The sequence below is a fragment of the Ostrea edulis genome, chromosome 8, assembly GCF_947568905.1.
Source record: "Ostrea edulis chromosome 8, xbOstEdul1.1, whole genome shotgun sequence".
Lineage (NCBI taxonomy): Eukaryota > Metazoa > Mollusca > Bivalvia > Ostreida > Ostreidae > Ostrea > Ostrea edulis.
In genome coordinates, this window is record NC_079171.1 from 9,414,938 (window position 1) to 9,431,279 (window position 16,342).

The 16,342-nt window shown below is 37.3% G+C and overlaps 2 protein-coding genes across 4 annotated transcripts in view; one reads left to right on the forward strand and one right to left on the reverse strand.

Moving 5' to 3' along the window:
- Positions 1-16,342, reverse strand: part of LOC125661040 (zinc finger protein 569-like) — a 41,504-nt gene that overhangs the window by 17,294 nt on the left and 7,868 nt on the right. The window contains exon 1 of one of the 2 annotated variants that reach the window (XM_056148136.1): positions 2,779-2,884. The exons of the other annotated variant lie outside the window; for it this stretch is intronic. The gene's annotated coding sequence lies outside the window, so the exon portion shown is untranslated. Of the gene's footprint in view, positions 1-2,778; positions 2,885-16,342 lie in introns of those variants that run through there. 2 annotated transcript variants of the gene reach the window in all.
- LOC125661092 (bis(5'-nucleosyl)-tetraphosphatase PrpE [asymmetrical]-like) lies at positions 2,965-5,438 on the forward strand. 2 transcript variants are annotated; one of them, XM_048892982.2, is made up of 3 exons: positions 2,965-3,225; positions 3,388-3,531; positions 4,429-5,438. In XM_048892982.2, the coding sequence occupies exon 3, from the start codon at positions 4,517-4,519 to the stop codon at positions 5,411-5,413; it is 897 nt and encodes a 298-aa protein (XP_048748939.1). In that variant the 5' UTR covers positions 2,965-3,225; positions 3,388-3,531; positions 4,429-4,516; the 3' UTR covers positions 5,414-5,438. The 2 variants fall into 2 exon arrangements, with proteins under 2 accessions (XP_048748939.1, XP_048748938.1); XM_048892981.2 differs by lacking the exon at positions 3,388-3,531 and having other exon boundaries at positions 3,014-3,225.

Genomic DNA, 16,342 nt, shown 5'->3' on the forward strand with positions numbered 1-16,342 from the left:
TCTTTATTTCACAAGGTTGATTAAAAAGTTTAAAATCAAGGCAGCAGGTATTAACTTTTAAAGAGGCTAAATGATTATTCCATTACTATTATAGTATGATACAATGAAAGTGCCTCGAAATTGTCTTGCCGTGACGAAAAGTACCCTTTTGAACATATGATATGTGTGCCCTCTCTAGATCCTGAATTTAACACTAAATGGCATGTATCAACTGTAATTCAAATGTTTCTGTGTGTGGTCTTTAAAATCAAGTTTGAGAACAAAATATAATTCATTTTCTACCCTAGTTTTGAAATGGAAGTGACCCGATATATGATAATCTTGTTCTTAGCTAACTAGCTTTCCATTACTACAATATTGCAGCACCCCATTTACTTATACAGCGGCCTCTTGATCAGTAGATCTATTCCTGTAGAAAGCTGGGAAACACTTACTGTGGTATCGTCATTGTTCGTGGGGGATTGATTTTCATGGATTTCGGGGGTCACTTCCAGAAAAACAAGTGTCCTCGAATATTTTTTAAAACTAAGTAGATCAGATATCTATCTTAGTGACATTGAAATTACAAGTGTAATACTAAACTATAAGCCTAAACCTTTGTCAGTATTTTCTTTCCTCTCGTGAGTTCCATCAATATGTGACACAGTGAAGCATGACCAGGCCCAGTCCATATTCAGCAGTTTTATTATGTATAGCTAAAAGTTATAAAGCTATTTGAAATAGCTTGATTTAGTTATTTAAAATCTTTCATCGAATTCATTTAACTCGAATTTCACGGAGGGAAAATATTTCATCGTTGCACCCCATACAGGACATACGGTAAACAAAAAATACATCTACAATACCAACCAGACCTAACCTGACAGAAAACAGTCCCAGTAGGCGGGGTTAAAATAACTAGTGGGAGGAGCTAAGGACATATGGTAAACAAAAAATACATCTACGTCCCTCAATAAGTAGACAAATTTGTCATTTTTTTGGGATTATTTTAAAGTTGTTAAGCAACAGTTATCCTGATAATCCAAAGAATAAAAAGTCAATGAGGATCAAAAGAATAATGTGTTAGCAGTAAATCAGATGACAGGATTTGACGCTAAGGCAAGTCCGACCGACCGATTCTACTAAACTGATAGGTCCGGTCGGGTAAAATGTCAATTTACTTGTCCCACTGGTCATGTTGAAAAAATAAACAAGAAACATTACTTTAAACTATAAGGTATTTCATTCTTAACTAAAAAATAACTGTAAAGAGTTTGCGAGCAATTTTGAACTGCATGATGACATAATCTCTATTTCTAGTTCTAATAAATAAGTCATGGGAGGAAGTGATGTTTTACGACATCTACTCAATGTTAATGTGTGTAAAGTTACGTTTCGGATAAAAAGATATAAATTCATTTTCAAAAACAAACAAGTTTATTTGAATTAAATGTAAGAAAGCGTTTATCAAATTGATAAATTACGTCGTAAACAGCCATTTTTCGGTGGTGAAATAAGTGTGAGAGGGTCTCTAGATATTCAAATACGACTTCTCGTCCTCAAGGAAAGATGTTCCAAGAGAAAAAACAAAGGAAAAGGTTGGGAAGAAACAAAGCAGAGCTTATGAAATAGAAATTTAAAAAACGGTTGAGGTCATTTTATTCCAAATGGACTTAAAGAATTTCCGTGCCAAGTAGAATTTAAAGAAACAGAAAATGTGTTTGTAAATAAAAGCATCAAATGTTTGTCAATTGAATTAAGTATCTAAATATGGAGAAACTATCAGGGGATTTTTTTCTGGAAAGTTGGTCAGGGCTAGTGGATTCAGGATGTAAGGTCAGGTTTAGTAAAAATCATCTGAAGTTGCCCGACTGGTCTAGTGCTGAAAAAAAAAGTAAATGTGAAACCCTGGATGGGTTCGATCCCTAGTGACCAGAGAGATGAAGAGCACTTGACTATTCAGGAGGCCTGGGTTTGAATCTCTGTCTGGTCTGTTGCATTTTCTTCATTCCAGAACTTTACAAATGGATTGACAATCAGATTCCAGTCACTATATTTATCTATGTTTCAATGCACACAGGCAGGGCTCGCACAGGGTACTGAACAGTATAGACAACACACACAAACAAATTCTCTACTCTGAAAAATTCTTAAAACAATATACATACAGCATTGTTATGAACTCTAATTAGAACAGTCACTGAGTGTTGTAGGTAATTCAATGTATTTAACCATGTTAGAAAAATATTCAACTTTTGGCTATACCATTGTACATCAATTTAATTCAATCTTAAGTACTTTTCTAAATCACAGGAGTCGGCAATTTTATCAATAAAGTAGAAGTATATGAGAAATGGGCATAAATACTACCACTGAGCTTCGCGAGTGTAGCGAGCTCGCGAAGCTTAGTGGTAGTATTCATGCCCATTTCTCATATATTTCTACTTTATTGATAAAATTGCCGACTCCTGTGGCCACAGGAGTTTGAAATTTTATCAATAAAGTCAATAAAATTCACATGATTGACCAAGCCATGAGCTATGCGTTCGCACGCATAGCTCATGGCTTGGTCAATCATGTGGATTTTATTGACTTTATTGATAAAATTTCAAACTCCTGTGCTGTGGCTAAATGAAGCTATATAGATCAAGGTACAGAATGGTGCACAATTTTCTGAAGAGTTCCAATTGTTTGTTTGTTTGTTGCAATCATCACGACATGACATGCAGAACAGGTGCTTTCAATATCTATGTCTGACAGTACATCCAGCTTAGCTAAGATACACGGTTCAAAGTTTACCTTCACTAGCCACTAGGGGAAAAAAATTAAATATCAGTCAGGTTTCGCTTTTGTCTCTGCTTATCAAGGGCAGCAACTCCGCACATGGCAGATTTAGAAGTAACTCATACATTGTTTTATTCGAAGTTGATACAAAATCCTTTTTCAGATAGGCATACACAATATTCAAATGCATAAGAAGGAAGTAAGGAACGAAACGTAAAAACATGAGATCATGAATTCATATTACAGAATTCCAAAAGATTTTCTTCAAATGCACGAATCTTGACGGACAAACTTATCTAAAATCATGGGGTGTAGCGTAACTAGAATTATCTCTACACATTTCCTTGAAAGATACCCTCCCCTAGCAGCATAGTTAATAATATTGTACGGCGTGAAAAATATTTGAATTTATATATTGGGTTTGACCATATTCATTGGTTTGGAGATGGCAAGCAGATTGGGGTTTGTGATTTTGTTTGTTTTATATTTGTTTGGGTGGGGTTTTTTTTTCGTTTGGAAACGGGCTCGTCACGAAATGGTTGTCTTTTTAAAATTTGACATCGTTTATTCTATATTTACACGTGTTATCAATGCATAATAAACACAGAAAACACATTCACACAGTACAAGCAATAGTATGTAACAGGAAGGGAGAAAATGCAACGGACCAGACTGGGATTCGAACCCGGGCCCCCTGAATCTCTAGTCAGGTGCTCTACCAACTGAGCTAACTGGCCACCGGCGATCGAACCCGGCTGACCGCTACAAGTAACTATGTTGCAGTAATCAACTTTCATCTTATACATGCACATAACTATGTTGTACATGTATGTTGTTCATATAATATACCGGATCCACAGCGCGGGATCATTCATGTACACTTAGTCTAATTACTTGTAGGTATTTTTTAGAGTCTGTAGGGGGGCCGAAATAAGGAAAAAAAAAAGCAGGTATTTCCCTAATTTTTGCTTTGAAATCCCAAACAATGAAAACAAAGCAAAGCAGAGTCATCTTATTGTTCATAAATCTTCACAGGCCCACAGATTACAATTTTTTATTCAAGATTGTCAAGTAAACCTAATTTTCTGACCTCTGTTATTTGAATGAGGTAAACTATGACCTAATTGAAAGTCAGAAGGCGTCCAATTATACCTTAATGCACCTTGGATTGGTTTTCTCCCTACTTCTTGGTATGAAACATTTTTCCCAATTTCAAGGAAATGTTGCTATTTTCCCCAATTGGAAAGGTCCAGGCCCTTGAAATCAAGACCTTAAAAATCCTGAGTGGTTCTTGAAGGGAAGGTTTTTAAATATAATGCTCACATGTATAACTTTGATCACCTATTGTGGCCCCATCCTACCCCGGGGGCAATGGTTTGAACAAATTTGAATCTGCATTATTTCAGAAGACTTTTCATGTAAATTTCAATTTTCCTGACCCAGTTGTCCTTGCGAAACATTTAAATGACCCAACCCTATTTTTGTATTTCGTGACTATCTATACTTGGAGAAGGGTGTTGCCCTTTACTTGAACAAATTATCTTCATCCCTTTCATCTGGTTTGATTTCGTTTAATGTATATATATAATCTTAATCAATATTTATAAATTTCAATCAATATTTATAAATTTCATTCATGCATTATCTATTACTTTTTTTATTTAGGTTTGGTGAAATCGCAATAAGTGGCTCTATGTGCAAGTGGACCTGAAGTGAAATCTGATGACATCAGAAGTTGCCTATAGAAGGCTAAATGTTGGAATTGCTCTGCCAACATAAGGTTAAAGTCTTCCTCCTTTACATCATAATGGCCGCCCTGATTGCTAACTTGATAGGAATAGTGTCCCGAATATTGACGTCAGGCAAAAATCCCCCGACTGGCACTCATTCCAGCAGATCTAGCAAATACAATTTGCCATATCCCCGGACACCGCATATGGTTTTAGAAAATGATGTCATACAAGGGCGAAGAGTCTTAATTATCGGCGATGTGCATGGTTGCCTTGAAGAATTAAAGGAATTGTTGGAGGAAGCTAAATCTCGGTGTGCGAATCACGAGATACTTCCAGTTTTCGTGGGTGATCTTTTGTCTAAAGGTCCGTATCCCTTAGAAACGATGGCAGGACTACATGACATACAACATTTCGCTGTGCGTGGAAATCACGACGAGGCAGTACTGAAGCAAGCCCTACTTTATAAACAGTCGGAGAATTACAAATTTCCACCAAAGTATGAATGGGTCCAGAAGCTTTCTGATCGAGATATCGCGTATCTTCGGGAACTTCCGTATACAATCGCCATTCCGAGTTTGAATGTCGTAATCGTTCATGCGGGACTGATTCCTGGGACTGCCTTGGCAGAACAGAACTTAACTAACATGATCATAATGCGAAACATTCGAAAATCTGATGACGGAACATTCACTGCTGCTGAACTTGCAAACGAGGGAAAGGCCTGGGCGTCATTTTGGTCGGGTCCTGACCACGTGTACTTCGGTCATGATGCTGTTCGACAGTTGCAGGAACATGCGCACGCCACGGGACTTGACACTGGTTGTGTATACGGATACAGACTGACCGGTGTACTTGTTTCGGAGGAGAAGAAGGAATTCATTCATATCAAAGCGAAACGCGTCTACAAACAAACTTAATACATTAAATGACAAGCCTTTAAAAGTTCACAAATTTTATTTTTAAAAAGCTAAGTGGATGAAAGGTGAAGATAACGAACAGTGATCAATCTTATAACTCCTATAATCAATACAAAAAAATAGAGAGTTGGGCAAACACGAACCCCTGGACATACCAGAAGTGGGATCAGGTGTCTAGGAGGAGTAAGCATATATTATTCCCTGCCGACCGATCACACCTGCCATGAGCCCTATATTTTTTTTTCAAAAACCAAAGTGAATTTTATTTTCAAATTGTTATAAGATTTAACAGTAGAGTTGGTGACGGTTGACTTTCCTTGGGTAGACTTCATTTTTCTGGAATTCTTGTTCGTATTTCTGAGTAATTTCAGTTTCACAGTAAATTTACCTATGTTGTTAACTCCACCTGCATAAAGAATATGTATACAGCACAGTAAGATTCAGCATCAAAATCAGTATGTTAACATTCGTTATCCTCACACACCCACCCACACATCCCACCCAACACACATCCCACCCATACATCCCACCCAACACACATCCCACCCACACAAACCCAACACACATTCCACCCACACATCCCACCCACACACACCCAAAACACACATTCCACACACACACACATCTCACATACACATCCATCCCACCCACACACACCCAAAACACACATCCCACCCAACACACACATCACACTCACCCAACACACATTCCACCCACACATGTCCCACCCAACACATGCATCCCACCCAACACACACATCCCACCCACACACACCCAACACACACATCCCACCCACACACACCCAACACACACATCCCACCCACACACACATCCCACCTGCACACTCCCAACACACCAACACACACATCCCACCCACACACACTTTCCACCTGCACACACCCAACACACACAGTGATGTTTAGTATTGCTTATCATCTATAACATAGGTCAATAACTCTAATCCATCCATATCATAGGTCAATAACTCTCACCATTCATGGGTCAATAACTTTAACCAATACATATCATGGGTCAATAACTTTAACCATACATATCATAGGTCAATAATTCTCACCATCTATATCATAAGTCAGTTAACTCTCATCCATTCATATAGATCAATATCTCTCACCATACATAGGTCAATAACAAACACCATACATAGGTCAATAACAAACACCATGCATATCATAGGCCAATAACTCTGACCATCCATATCATAGGTCAATAACTTTCGCCATACATAGGTCAATAATTCTCACCATCTATATCATAAGTGAATAACTCTCATCATCCATATCATAAATCAATACCTCTCATCCATTCATATCATTAGGTCAATTAGTCTCATCATACATAGGTCAATAATTCTCACCATCTATATCATAAGTCATTAACTCTCATTCATTCATAGAGGTCAATAACTCTCATCCATTCATATCATAAGTCAATAACTCGTTCACCCATATCATAGGTCAATAACTCTCATCCATTCATATCATAGGTCAATAAATCTCATCCATCCACATCATATGTCAATGACTTTCACCGCCGCAGTGGCCTAGAGGTAGGGCGTAACCGCGGAAGGTCAGGTTTGAATCATAGCTGCAGCATAGTCAAGTCGTTAAAACGGGTAGAGACAGTCCCATCGCCAAATGCTCGTCATCAGGTGTGAATGTCACGGGTCCTCGAAGATTGACATGTGTCCCCGGGGCCGTGTCACAGTAGGTGTGGCACGCTTAAGAACCCTCACTGCTGAAAGGCCGTAAGCGCCGAGCATATAGGCCTAAATTTCAAGCTTTTCAACGGCAGTAGTAATCTCTCCATTGAGTGAAAAATTCTCGAGAGGGACGTTAAGCAAGATACAATCAATGACTCTCACCATACATAGGTCAATACTTCTCACCATCCATAGGTCAATAACTCTCACCATCCATATCGGAGGTCAATAACTTTCACCCAGATTGATATTGAAGGAGCAGAATATTCTGAGGAAATTGTTCACTTTTAAAATTGCATGAAATAAAAATGTCAAAAAAACTACCATTTAATACTTGTATTTACATTTTCTCAAAATATTTTGAAATAAACCGCTTACACGTGTATGAAATTGACAAACAACACAAGCTGGTTTAGTCCACTTAATACTGGTTTTTATGAGTTCTATAACACGTAGACTGGTTCTGACTGTTCAGTATGAGGTTCCCATTTCCCAGGGCGGGAACAATGTTGCTCTCATCTACATATATTGCTATCTGTGCGGCCCCCGTCATGCATCATTAACTTCTGTCTTCTCTGAAACTGCTTGTCTGCTTTTCACCAAAATTGATGTACAATATCTTTAGAGTTGGGGAAGCACATTATGTTTTCTCATTATTTTATGATTCTGATAATGCAGTATGGAAATGTTGAAGTGCCTTAATTGTCTTGTTCATATATCATGAACATGTGGATATCAAGAAGTCTATATGTCGCTGATTCTAACAAATGATTGATTCTGAACGACTTTTTGAACTCAATGAGTCTCCATCTTTATGCACTGAACGACATATTTTCCTCGTCTTGGTTATAGATCAATCAATATGACTTATTGCCAAAAATTGATTAGTCAATAAAATGAATATCGCCCTAGTTATTAAGATTATTACACAACTTTTGAAAGATAATATTTGTTGTAAGTCTCGGAAAAGATGTCTACAGGATGCTAAATTTATGTTTTGAATGAATACTTTTTGACAATATCCTCTTATATCATCAACCAAATGATTGAATAAAAGTGATTTTAATTACGCCGTTTTGAAAACAAATCACAACGTGCAAAATCAATTTCTTTAAGGTAAATCCATATTCGCAGTTTTATCTGATAGAAGTTTTAAAAGTGTATTTATTTCCATTCATTAGAGTTAAAACTAACAAATTATCAAATAAAATACATAGGTCATCACACTTTTTAAGATGCGAGACATACATAAACAAAATCATATATCACCGTCAGAAAATTGCAATTTTTCTTAAACAGCGTTATCAAAATTTCATACAAACTGGTTATGACGATATAATTACATTCATAACAATTTCATGAAACTGTATCTTCACAAAAATATACAAAATGTCTGTAAAAATAAAGGAAATCTATCACATAATAGACTTGATAAAGAAATCAATAAAAACAGAGTTATTGCCCTTTGATTCAATATTTTAAAAAACGTATCGTTGACTATATTCATTTATAACTTAGATTTTTGAAAAGTTTTATAACAAGATTTTTTTACAATAATAAGCTATCAGAAAAGACTCTAACAAAATTTATGTTTCTATCATGCATAAATACATTGATTTTGCAAAATCTGATGACATCACAGGAGGGTGGAATTACTTTAAGTTGATTAAATGAGGAGACATCATCAAAATCTATTATTTCGAGCATAAGAATGACATCTTGTGTACATCTTTTCGGCTACTTACAACAAATATCATCTTTCAAAAGTCGTGTAATAACCAGGTCACATTCATTTTGTTGAGTCAGACTTAATTTTTGACAATAAGCAACAAGTCATCATGAAAGGTGAAGATAATGAACAGTGATCAATCTCATAACTCCTCTAAGCAATACAATCAAAATAGATAGTTGGGCAAACACGGATCCCTGGATATACCAGAGGTGGGATCAGGTGCCTAGGAGGAGTAAGCATCCTCCGTCGACCGGTCACACCCGCCGGGATCCCTATATCCCAATTTTACAACAACCAACCGGAGAAAAAGTTATCGTTCAGTTCATATATATGTGAAGACTTATTGATCGAGTCAAGAAGAGTTGTTTCATTGTTAAAATTAGTGGCATATCTATGGGTGGCGGGAAGGGCAAGTGATGTAAGAGAAAACAAACACGTAATATAAATTGATCAAGGCCCGAATAAATCCACCTAATCGAGATAATCAGTCGCGCACACGAATAAATCCACCTAATCGAGATAATCAGTCACGCGCACAAGATGTTGGGGCGTGTGTAAAGCATAAAATTGGTCTGGAAAGCTCGGTGGTTAGAGTACCTGGTTAGCAAGACAGAGGCCTGATCCAAATAAATTACGGATATTGGTCTGGATAGCTCTGTGGTAAGGTCACCTGACTAGTAATACACGGGTCTCGTGTTCGATTCCTGATCCAAATAAACTATTGATATTGGTCTGAATAGCTCAGTGCTTAGATTGCCTGACTAGTAATATATGGGTCTCAGGTTTGATTCCAGTTTCAGTCAAACCATAGATTTTGGTCTGAATAGCCCAGTCACAACTCGGATAAGGGCTTCCATAGTAAAATGAACTATAATTTTTGTGACTGAGTTACTATCGCCTAATTCCCGTCATGGTAATTTCCCGTGAAGTTAGTTGAATATCGTCATGGTAATTTCCCGTGACGTCAGCTGAATATCGTCTGTTTTAGTTCTTCTCCTTAGATTTACGTATTTTATACCACAGACTATTCTTGCTAATTCACTTTGAGATTTAAATACCTGTTGTGATGTTATTGATTGTAAACAGAAGACTATGACCTTGGATCTGAAGAGCTGTGATAAAGACTGGACGTTTGTGGTCACTCTCTGTTACAGTACCACATATTTAAGTAAGTACTCAGTAATAATGTAAGACTGTACACTAAATCATGTTTATCTATCTGTACTGGCAGTAATAATGTAAGACTGTAATTAAATCATGTTTATCTATCTGTACTGACGGTAATAATGTAAGACTGAATTCTAAATCATGTTTATCTATCTTCATATACATGTACACATTGGGAAAATAGACACATGTATATCTAAAGATTTAATTAACAAACAGAATAATATTCAATTAGAAGTTCACCACATTGAAATAAGTATGTATAAATTAATACATGTCAGTAGTGGCTGTACTACACACAAAATACTAACGAATTGAAATTCCTACGTGCTTCACAATAAGTGATTTACATTCATGAAATCATATTCAGTGTTTCAAATGTGCTAAAAAGATTGTATATAGATAGATAACTAGTAACCCAATCAAATTAGTCCACCAAAGATTGTGTATAGATAGATAAATAGTAACACAGTCTAATTAATTAGTCCACAAACGATTATATATAGATAACTAGCAACACAGTCAAATTAGTCCTCAAAAGATTGTATATAGATAGATAACTAGTAACACAGTCAAATTAGTCCACAAAAGATTGTATATAGATAACTAGTAACACAGTCAAATTAGTCCACAAAAGATTGTATATAGATAACTAGTAACACAGTCAAATTAGTCCACAAAACATTGTATATAGATAACTAGTAACACAGTCAAATTAGTCCACAAAAGATTGTATAGAGATAGATAACTAGTAACACAGTCAAATTAGTCCACAAAACATTGTATATAGATAACTAGTAACACAGTCAAATTAGTCCTCAAAACATTGTATATAGATAGATAACTAGTAACACAGTCAAATTAATAATTAGCATGATTAGTGTACTATAATTAATACTATATTCCACTAATCATAATGATACAGATATTATATGATATTGTATGTAGTTGCAGGTAAGATGGGAAATTTTCACCCAGAGAAAATCATTCTCAACCGAAGCATAGCCGAGGTTGACAATGGTTTGTCAAGGGGTGAACATTTTTTAATGTTACCTTCAAGTACATGCAAAATTTGTTTCATTATACTCCAATGTTATGTAAAGAAAAAAGCAGAAAAACTTGCGTCCAATCACTTTCATGCGATATTTCATGCGGGTATTCGCGTTTATTACAAACGCTCAAACGACGTCGTCTAACAATCTACAGCGAACCGTATGCGCATGAAATTGACGCATGCAATTATTTTCATATCACTCGTTGTCAAGTATTATTATCTAATATACTATATAGATTAATATTACATATTTTTTCTGTTTTCTAACTTTAATCAGCAGAGAAAGGTACACAAAATGAGTAGGAGTAAAACAGTTTCAATAGTTTTGACTGTTTCCCCGAGTAGGCATGAAATAATTGTATACTGTTAACCCTGCTCATCCGGGAGTGTGTGTGTTCTGTTCTCAGAGGGTAACACTGTGTTTTCAAATGCTTCTCGACCAATCAGATTCGATTATTTTACATGACAGTATAATAATGTACTAAGACACATTAACTAAAACAGCAGTGAGAGACTATTGTACAATCAGTAAAACAATCATAAGTACATGTTTAAATTACACATTTAAATTAACGGTAATTAACACAGAGCTGTCATGTGCACAGGGTGGCAACTAACACAGGGCTTTAAAGTACACAGGGCTGTAATTAACACAGGACTGTCGTGTGCACAGGGTGGTAATTACATATGTAACACAGGGCTTTAAAGTACACAGGGCTGTAATTAACACAGGACTGTCGTGTGCACAGGTTGGTAATTAACACAGGGCTTTAAAGTACACAGGGCGGTAATTAACACAGGACTGCCGTGTGCACAGGGCGGTAATTAACACAGGGCTTTAAAGTACACAGGGCGGTAATTAACACAGGACTGTCGTGTGCACAGGGCAGAAATAAACAAGCAACTGTAAATTAACACACTGCTGGAAATGGCACTCTGTTTAGATGTGTAATTCACAGTATTGAGATGTGTAATAAACACTGTTTATAGATCACGTAGATACTGGATTTTCTTCACTTTAGCGGTGCGATACTCAGCCACAAAGAGGTCGTCTCTGATGTCCACACATAAACCCCATGGAACGTGTAAATCACAGGAAATGTAACGGAGGAACTTTCCGTCCTGCTTTAGGATGTGGATACGGCCATTGTCTGCTGTCAGGATGTGACTCTGGCTGTCTGTAGTGATGCCGCGTGGATTAAATGATTTCTTGGTACTAGAGTGATGACCAGTATATCTAAATCGGAGTTTTCCTGACTGATTGACCACCACTACTGCTTTAGCTCCATAGTCAGCCACACAGATATCCTGGTTCTTGTTCTCACTGATGTATTTAGTGCTACAATCACCAGATGAATAGAGTGGACGACCCTGATCATCAAACTGAATGGTTTGCATCTCTGTGGAGCCGGAGTAACGCACGACTTTGTATTGTTTTCTATCATCACTGTCCATGGTAACCAGTAGATCACCAGATGCGGTACTGCAGACATTGCGAGGTCTCCACCCCTGTAGTGTGATCAAGGTCTGTATCTGTTTATTCTTCACTAGGTTTACAGTTCTACTATCAGAGTCAGTATAAACAAGATCTCCGTCCCGTGTCACTGCTATGTCCTGTGGTTTGCTCCCAGACTTGGTTTTTATTGATGTCAGTAGTTTACTTTCGAGGTTGAAGAGCTTCATAGTTTTGCTATCCCCGCATGTCCAGACTTGATCTTCACTCAAACAGCCAACTCTGTACAGTTCTCTATACCCAGTGTCTATGGTGGCGGTGAGTCGGGATTCAGCATGCAGTGGTTTGACTGGAGGAGACAACACAGCCTCTGGTGACTTCAATCGTTTGACTGGAGGAGACAACACAGCCTCTGGTGACTTCAATCGTTTGACTGGAGGAGACAACATAGCTGCTTCTGGTGACTTCAACTGTTTGACTGGAGGAGACAACACAGCTTCTGGTGACTTCAATCGTTTGACTGGAGGAGACAACATAGCTGCTTCTGGTGACTTCAACTGTTTGACTGGAGGAGACAACACAGCCTCTGGTGACTTCAATCGTTTGACTGGAGGAGACAACATAGCTGCTTCTGGTGACTTCAATCGTTTGACTGGAGGAGACAACACAGCTTCAGGTGACTTCATTGTACTGCCATGTTCTGTGTTAATGGATATTCGCGACAGAGAACCAAACAATTCCCGGAGCTGGTCTTTGTTCATTTTCTGAGGAGTAAAACTCGGTAATGTAACTCGGACTCTAGGCGGTAATGTTCTAAATTCGGAATTCCTAGATTTGTAAGTAGAGGTTAAGGAGACGTCAGTTGATTTTAGCATTGATTTCAAGTCTGAAATGATCTGTTTGAGTTCAGTAATTTTCTGTGTGATTTCTTCTGCATTTTTATTCAGGGTAGATAGGTGTTTGTTTTTCATCTCCTGAATGGCAGATTTCCGTTGTTTGACAATGGCGATTATCTCCCGGTGTAAGATCTCTCCTTGTTGGTCAGCAGTTGTGGTCAGCTTCCCATATTTCGTTACTAGCTCAGCTTTTTCGGTTTGGACATTGGACACCATTTCTTCATATCGGGGACAAATTCTGGTCTCGAGTTCCTCTAAATCTTTCTGCAAACTTTGTGTTTTGGAGCTGAGTTTTTCCAGAAATTCTGATAACTTGTGACCTTTGTGTTTACCGGAGGAGATGCAGGTAATACAGACAGGAATGTCACAGTCCTCACAGTAATGTTTACATAGTTCATTGGCGTGTTTCGGACATTTCGGGTAGCTATGAGTAGACTTTCTTTGAACATAGGGCAAAACATTGTGTCTTTTAGAGGAATCCAAGAGGTGCTCCCCAACACAGGCCTTGCATAGATTTATATTACAAACTTCACAATGACTCTGCATGGGGGCAGATTCACAGAGGTCACACGGGTGCATTTCTGATGCTGGGATCTGAAATATATTTTATACATGTATGAAAAGTAGTGCGACAGCATATGTAAGATTCCAAAGTGCGATGGTCGCTCCAAAGTGCAATGGTCATGTCAAAGTGTGATGGTTTGTTAACATTATAGACGCCAAAGTGTATATAGGGATACAGTGAATATAGGGGTACAGTGTATGTAGGGGATACACAGAGTTCTTGAAATTACTTTTGAAGTGTCAGACATTTGGTCTGACACTGTTAGAAATAGTGTCAGCCCAAACAAAATTTTGTCAGTCCAGATAAAAATGCATCGCTTTTGAGGTTTTCATAAATCTTATTTAAAATCAACTACATGTGTAATTATATTCAATCTCCATCTCGGCTATACATTTATAAATTATCTTTTCATGGCCTTTCTCATCTTCCTTAATACACTCTGAATGAATCTTCCTCACTTTCACTGTCTGAGTCACTTTCTTGCTCTATTTCTCTCTCACCCTCGACTTCTCCCTCATCCTCCATTTCTCTCTCTATCCTGTATATTCCTCTCAACTTCTCATCTTCCTCTGCAATCGTTGTAACTACTTTTTCTCTCACTTTTGCCCGGGTGTAGCTGGTCTTTCGTCAGTTTCGACTTTGAGCAGATTGTGTCACCAAGCAGTAGGTAAAATCACTGCAAACAAAAGCCATTGTCTCCCAGATTGCCAGGCAGAGATACAATCGGTTTCTCTTCTCCTCGTAGTTCCTCACAACTGATTCATCACGTTGAAGTTTCAATGTGTTGCCGGATTTAGCATCGATTTGAAAATTTATGGACCACATGGCCGCCATTTTCCCCGGTAAAAAACGGACTTCGATCCCGATCTTATATCGGCCATCAGGACCGACAATTAAGTAACTTGTGTCGGACATTTACTACTTTTATCGGATAATCCGACATTACCGACACTTTTCAAGAACTCTGGATACAGTAAAGATAGGGGATACAGTGGTTATAGGGGTACAGTGGACACTATCCTCTGTATCCAAATATCCACTGTATCCAAATATCCACTGTATTCCCTATATCCACTGTATTCCCTATATTCACTGTATTCCTTTTATCCACTGTATTCCTATATCCACTGTATTCCCTATATTCACTGTATTCCCTATATTCACTGTATCCCTATATTCACTGTACCCCTATATTCACTGTATCCCTATATTCACTGTATTCCCTATATTCACTGTATCCCTATATTCACTGTACCCCTATATTCACTGTATTCCTATATCCACTGTACCCTTATATTCACTGTGTCCCCTATTTATGTGGTATTTCCGGAATTTCCTTCCGCCATCTTGGGATGATAGTAACGATGGTAAGCGGTAAATGTAGTACGGCCGAAACCCGAATGCCGAAAGTCCCGGATAGCGATTTTTTCCGAGTTTTCTCTCTTAATAATTGATAGAATGACATCAAACTTATTATGATAACTGTTTGTGACCTATTAAACAAGAATCATATAACTTTTTCCGGGAATCCTGTAAAGAAGATAATGAACCAGAGTTTTCGGATACCAAAAAGCGGTAAATCTAGTTCGTTTTATAAATGCCGAAACCCTAACACGGTCGCCGGTCTTTTGATCTACCGAAAGTCCGCGTTTTAGCATTATAGACAATATTGAATTAGACTGAGTTCTAGATATCTAAGGTAACTTAAATAAATCGCAATTGCATATATGGTGCATTTATATGCGCATTTTATTGTATCACCCTACATATTATTTATAATTATACATGTGTAGTTCAGGCACTTTTTTGCAATATTTCAATCCACTTTGATATACACTATAAATAGTGTGCTTCTTTTTAAACTTCGGTTGTTGAAGCATATTCGTTATTGAATTAATTGAATAATTTTATAATTCAATTATTATTTTGATGCAGTGTAGGCTACTAATGCATACAAAGTGTGATTTAAAGTAATCATCGGTACATGTAATTTATATGTAATTTATCGAAGAAGAACGACAAATTTTAATATTATCATTCCATCTTCAAGACGATTAACGACTGTACTATCATATTTCCCTTTTCTTTCTTAATAAAAATGACAAAATATTGTAAAAGCGCACTTTTTGGGTTACATTATTTACTTTAGGGGGTATAATTTCTTTACTTTCGGAGTTCAAATTTTTATTCCAAATAAAATGAATGGGTGAATGGGGAACCTTTGCGTGGTTAGAGCTGGGCAACGGAATCAATGGTTAATGTTGTAATCGTGACTAATTACCGATAGAATCCTCAACTATCGTTTTACATGTAAGCGTACGCTGTTTAGGTACGACTTTACC

What these genes read in the sequence shown, in the direction of transcription:
- LOC125661092 (XM_048892982.2), top strand. Translation starts at nt 4,517, where the DNA reads ATGTTGGAATTGCTCTGCCAACATAAGGTTAAAGTCTTCCTCCTTTAC.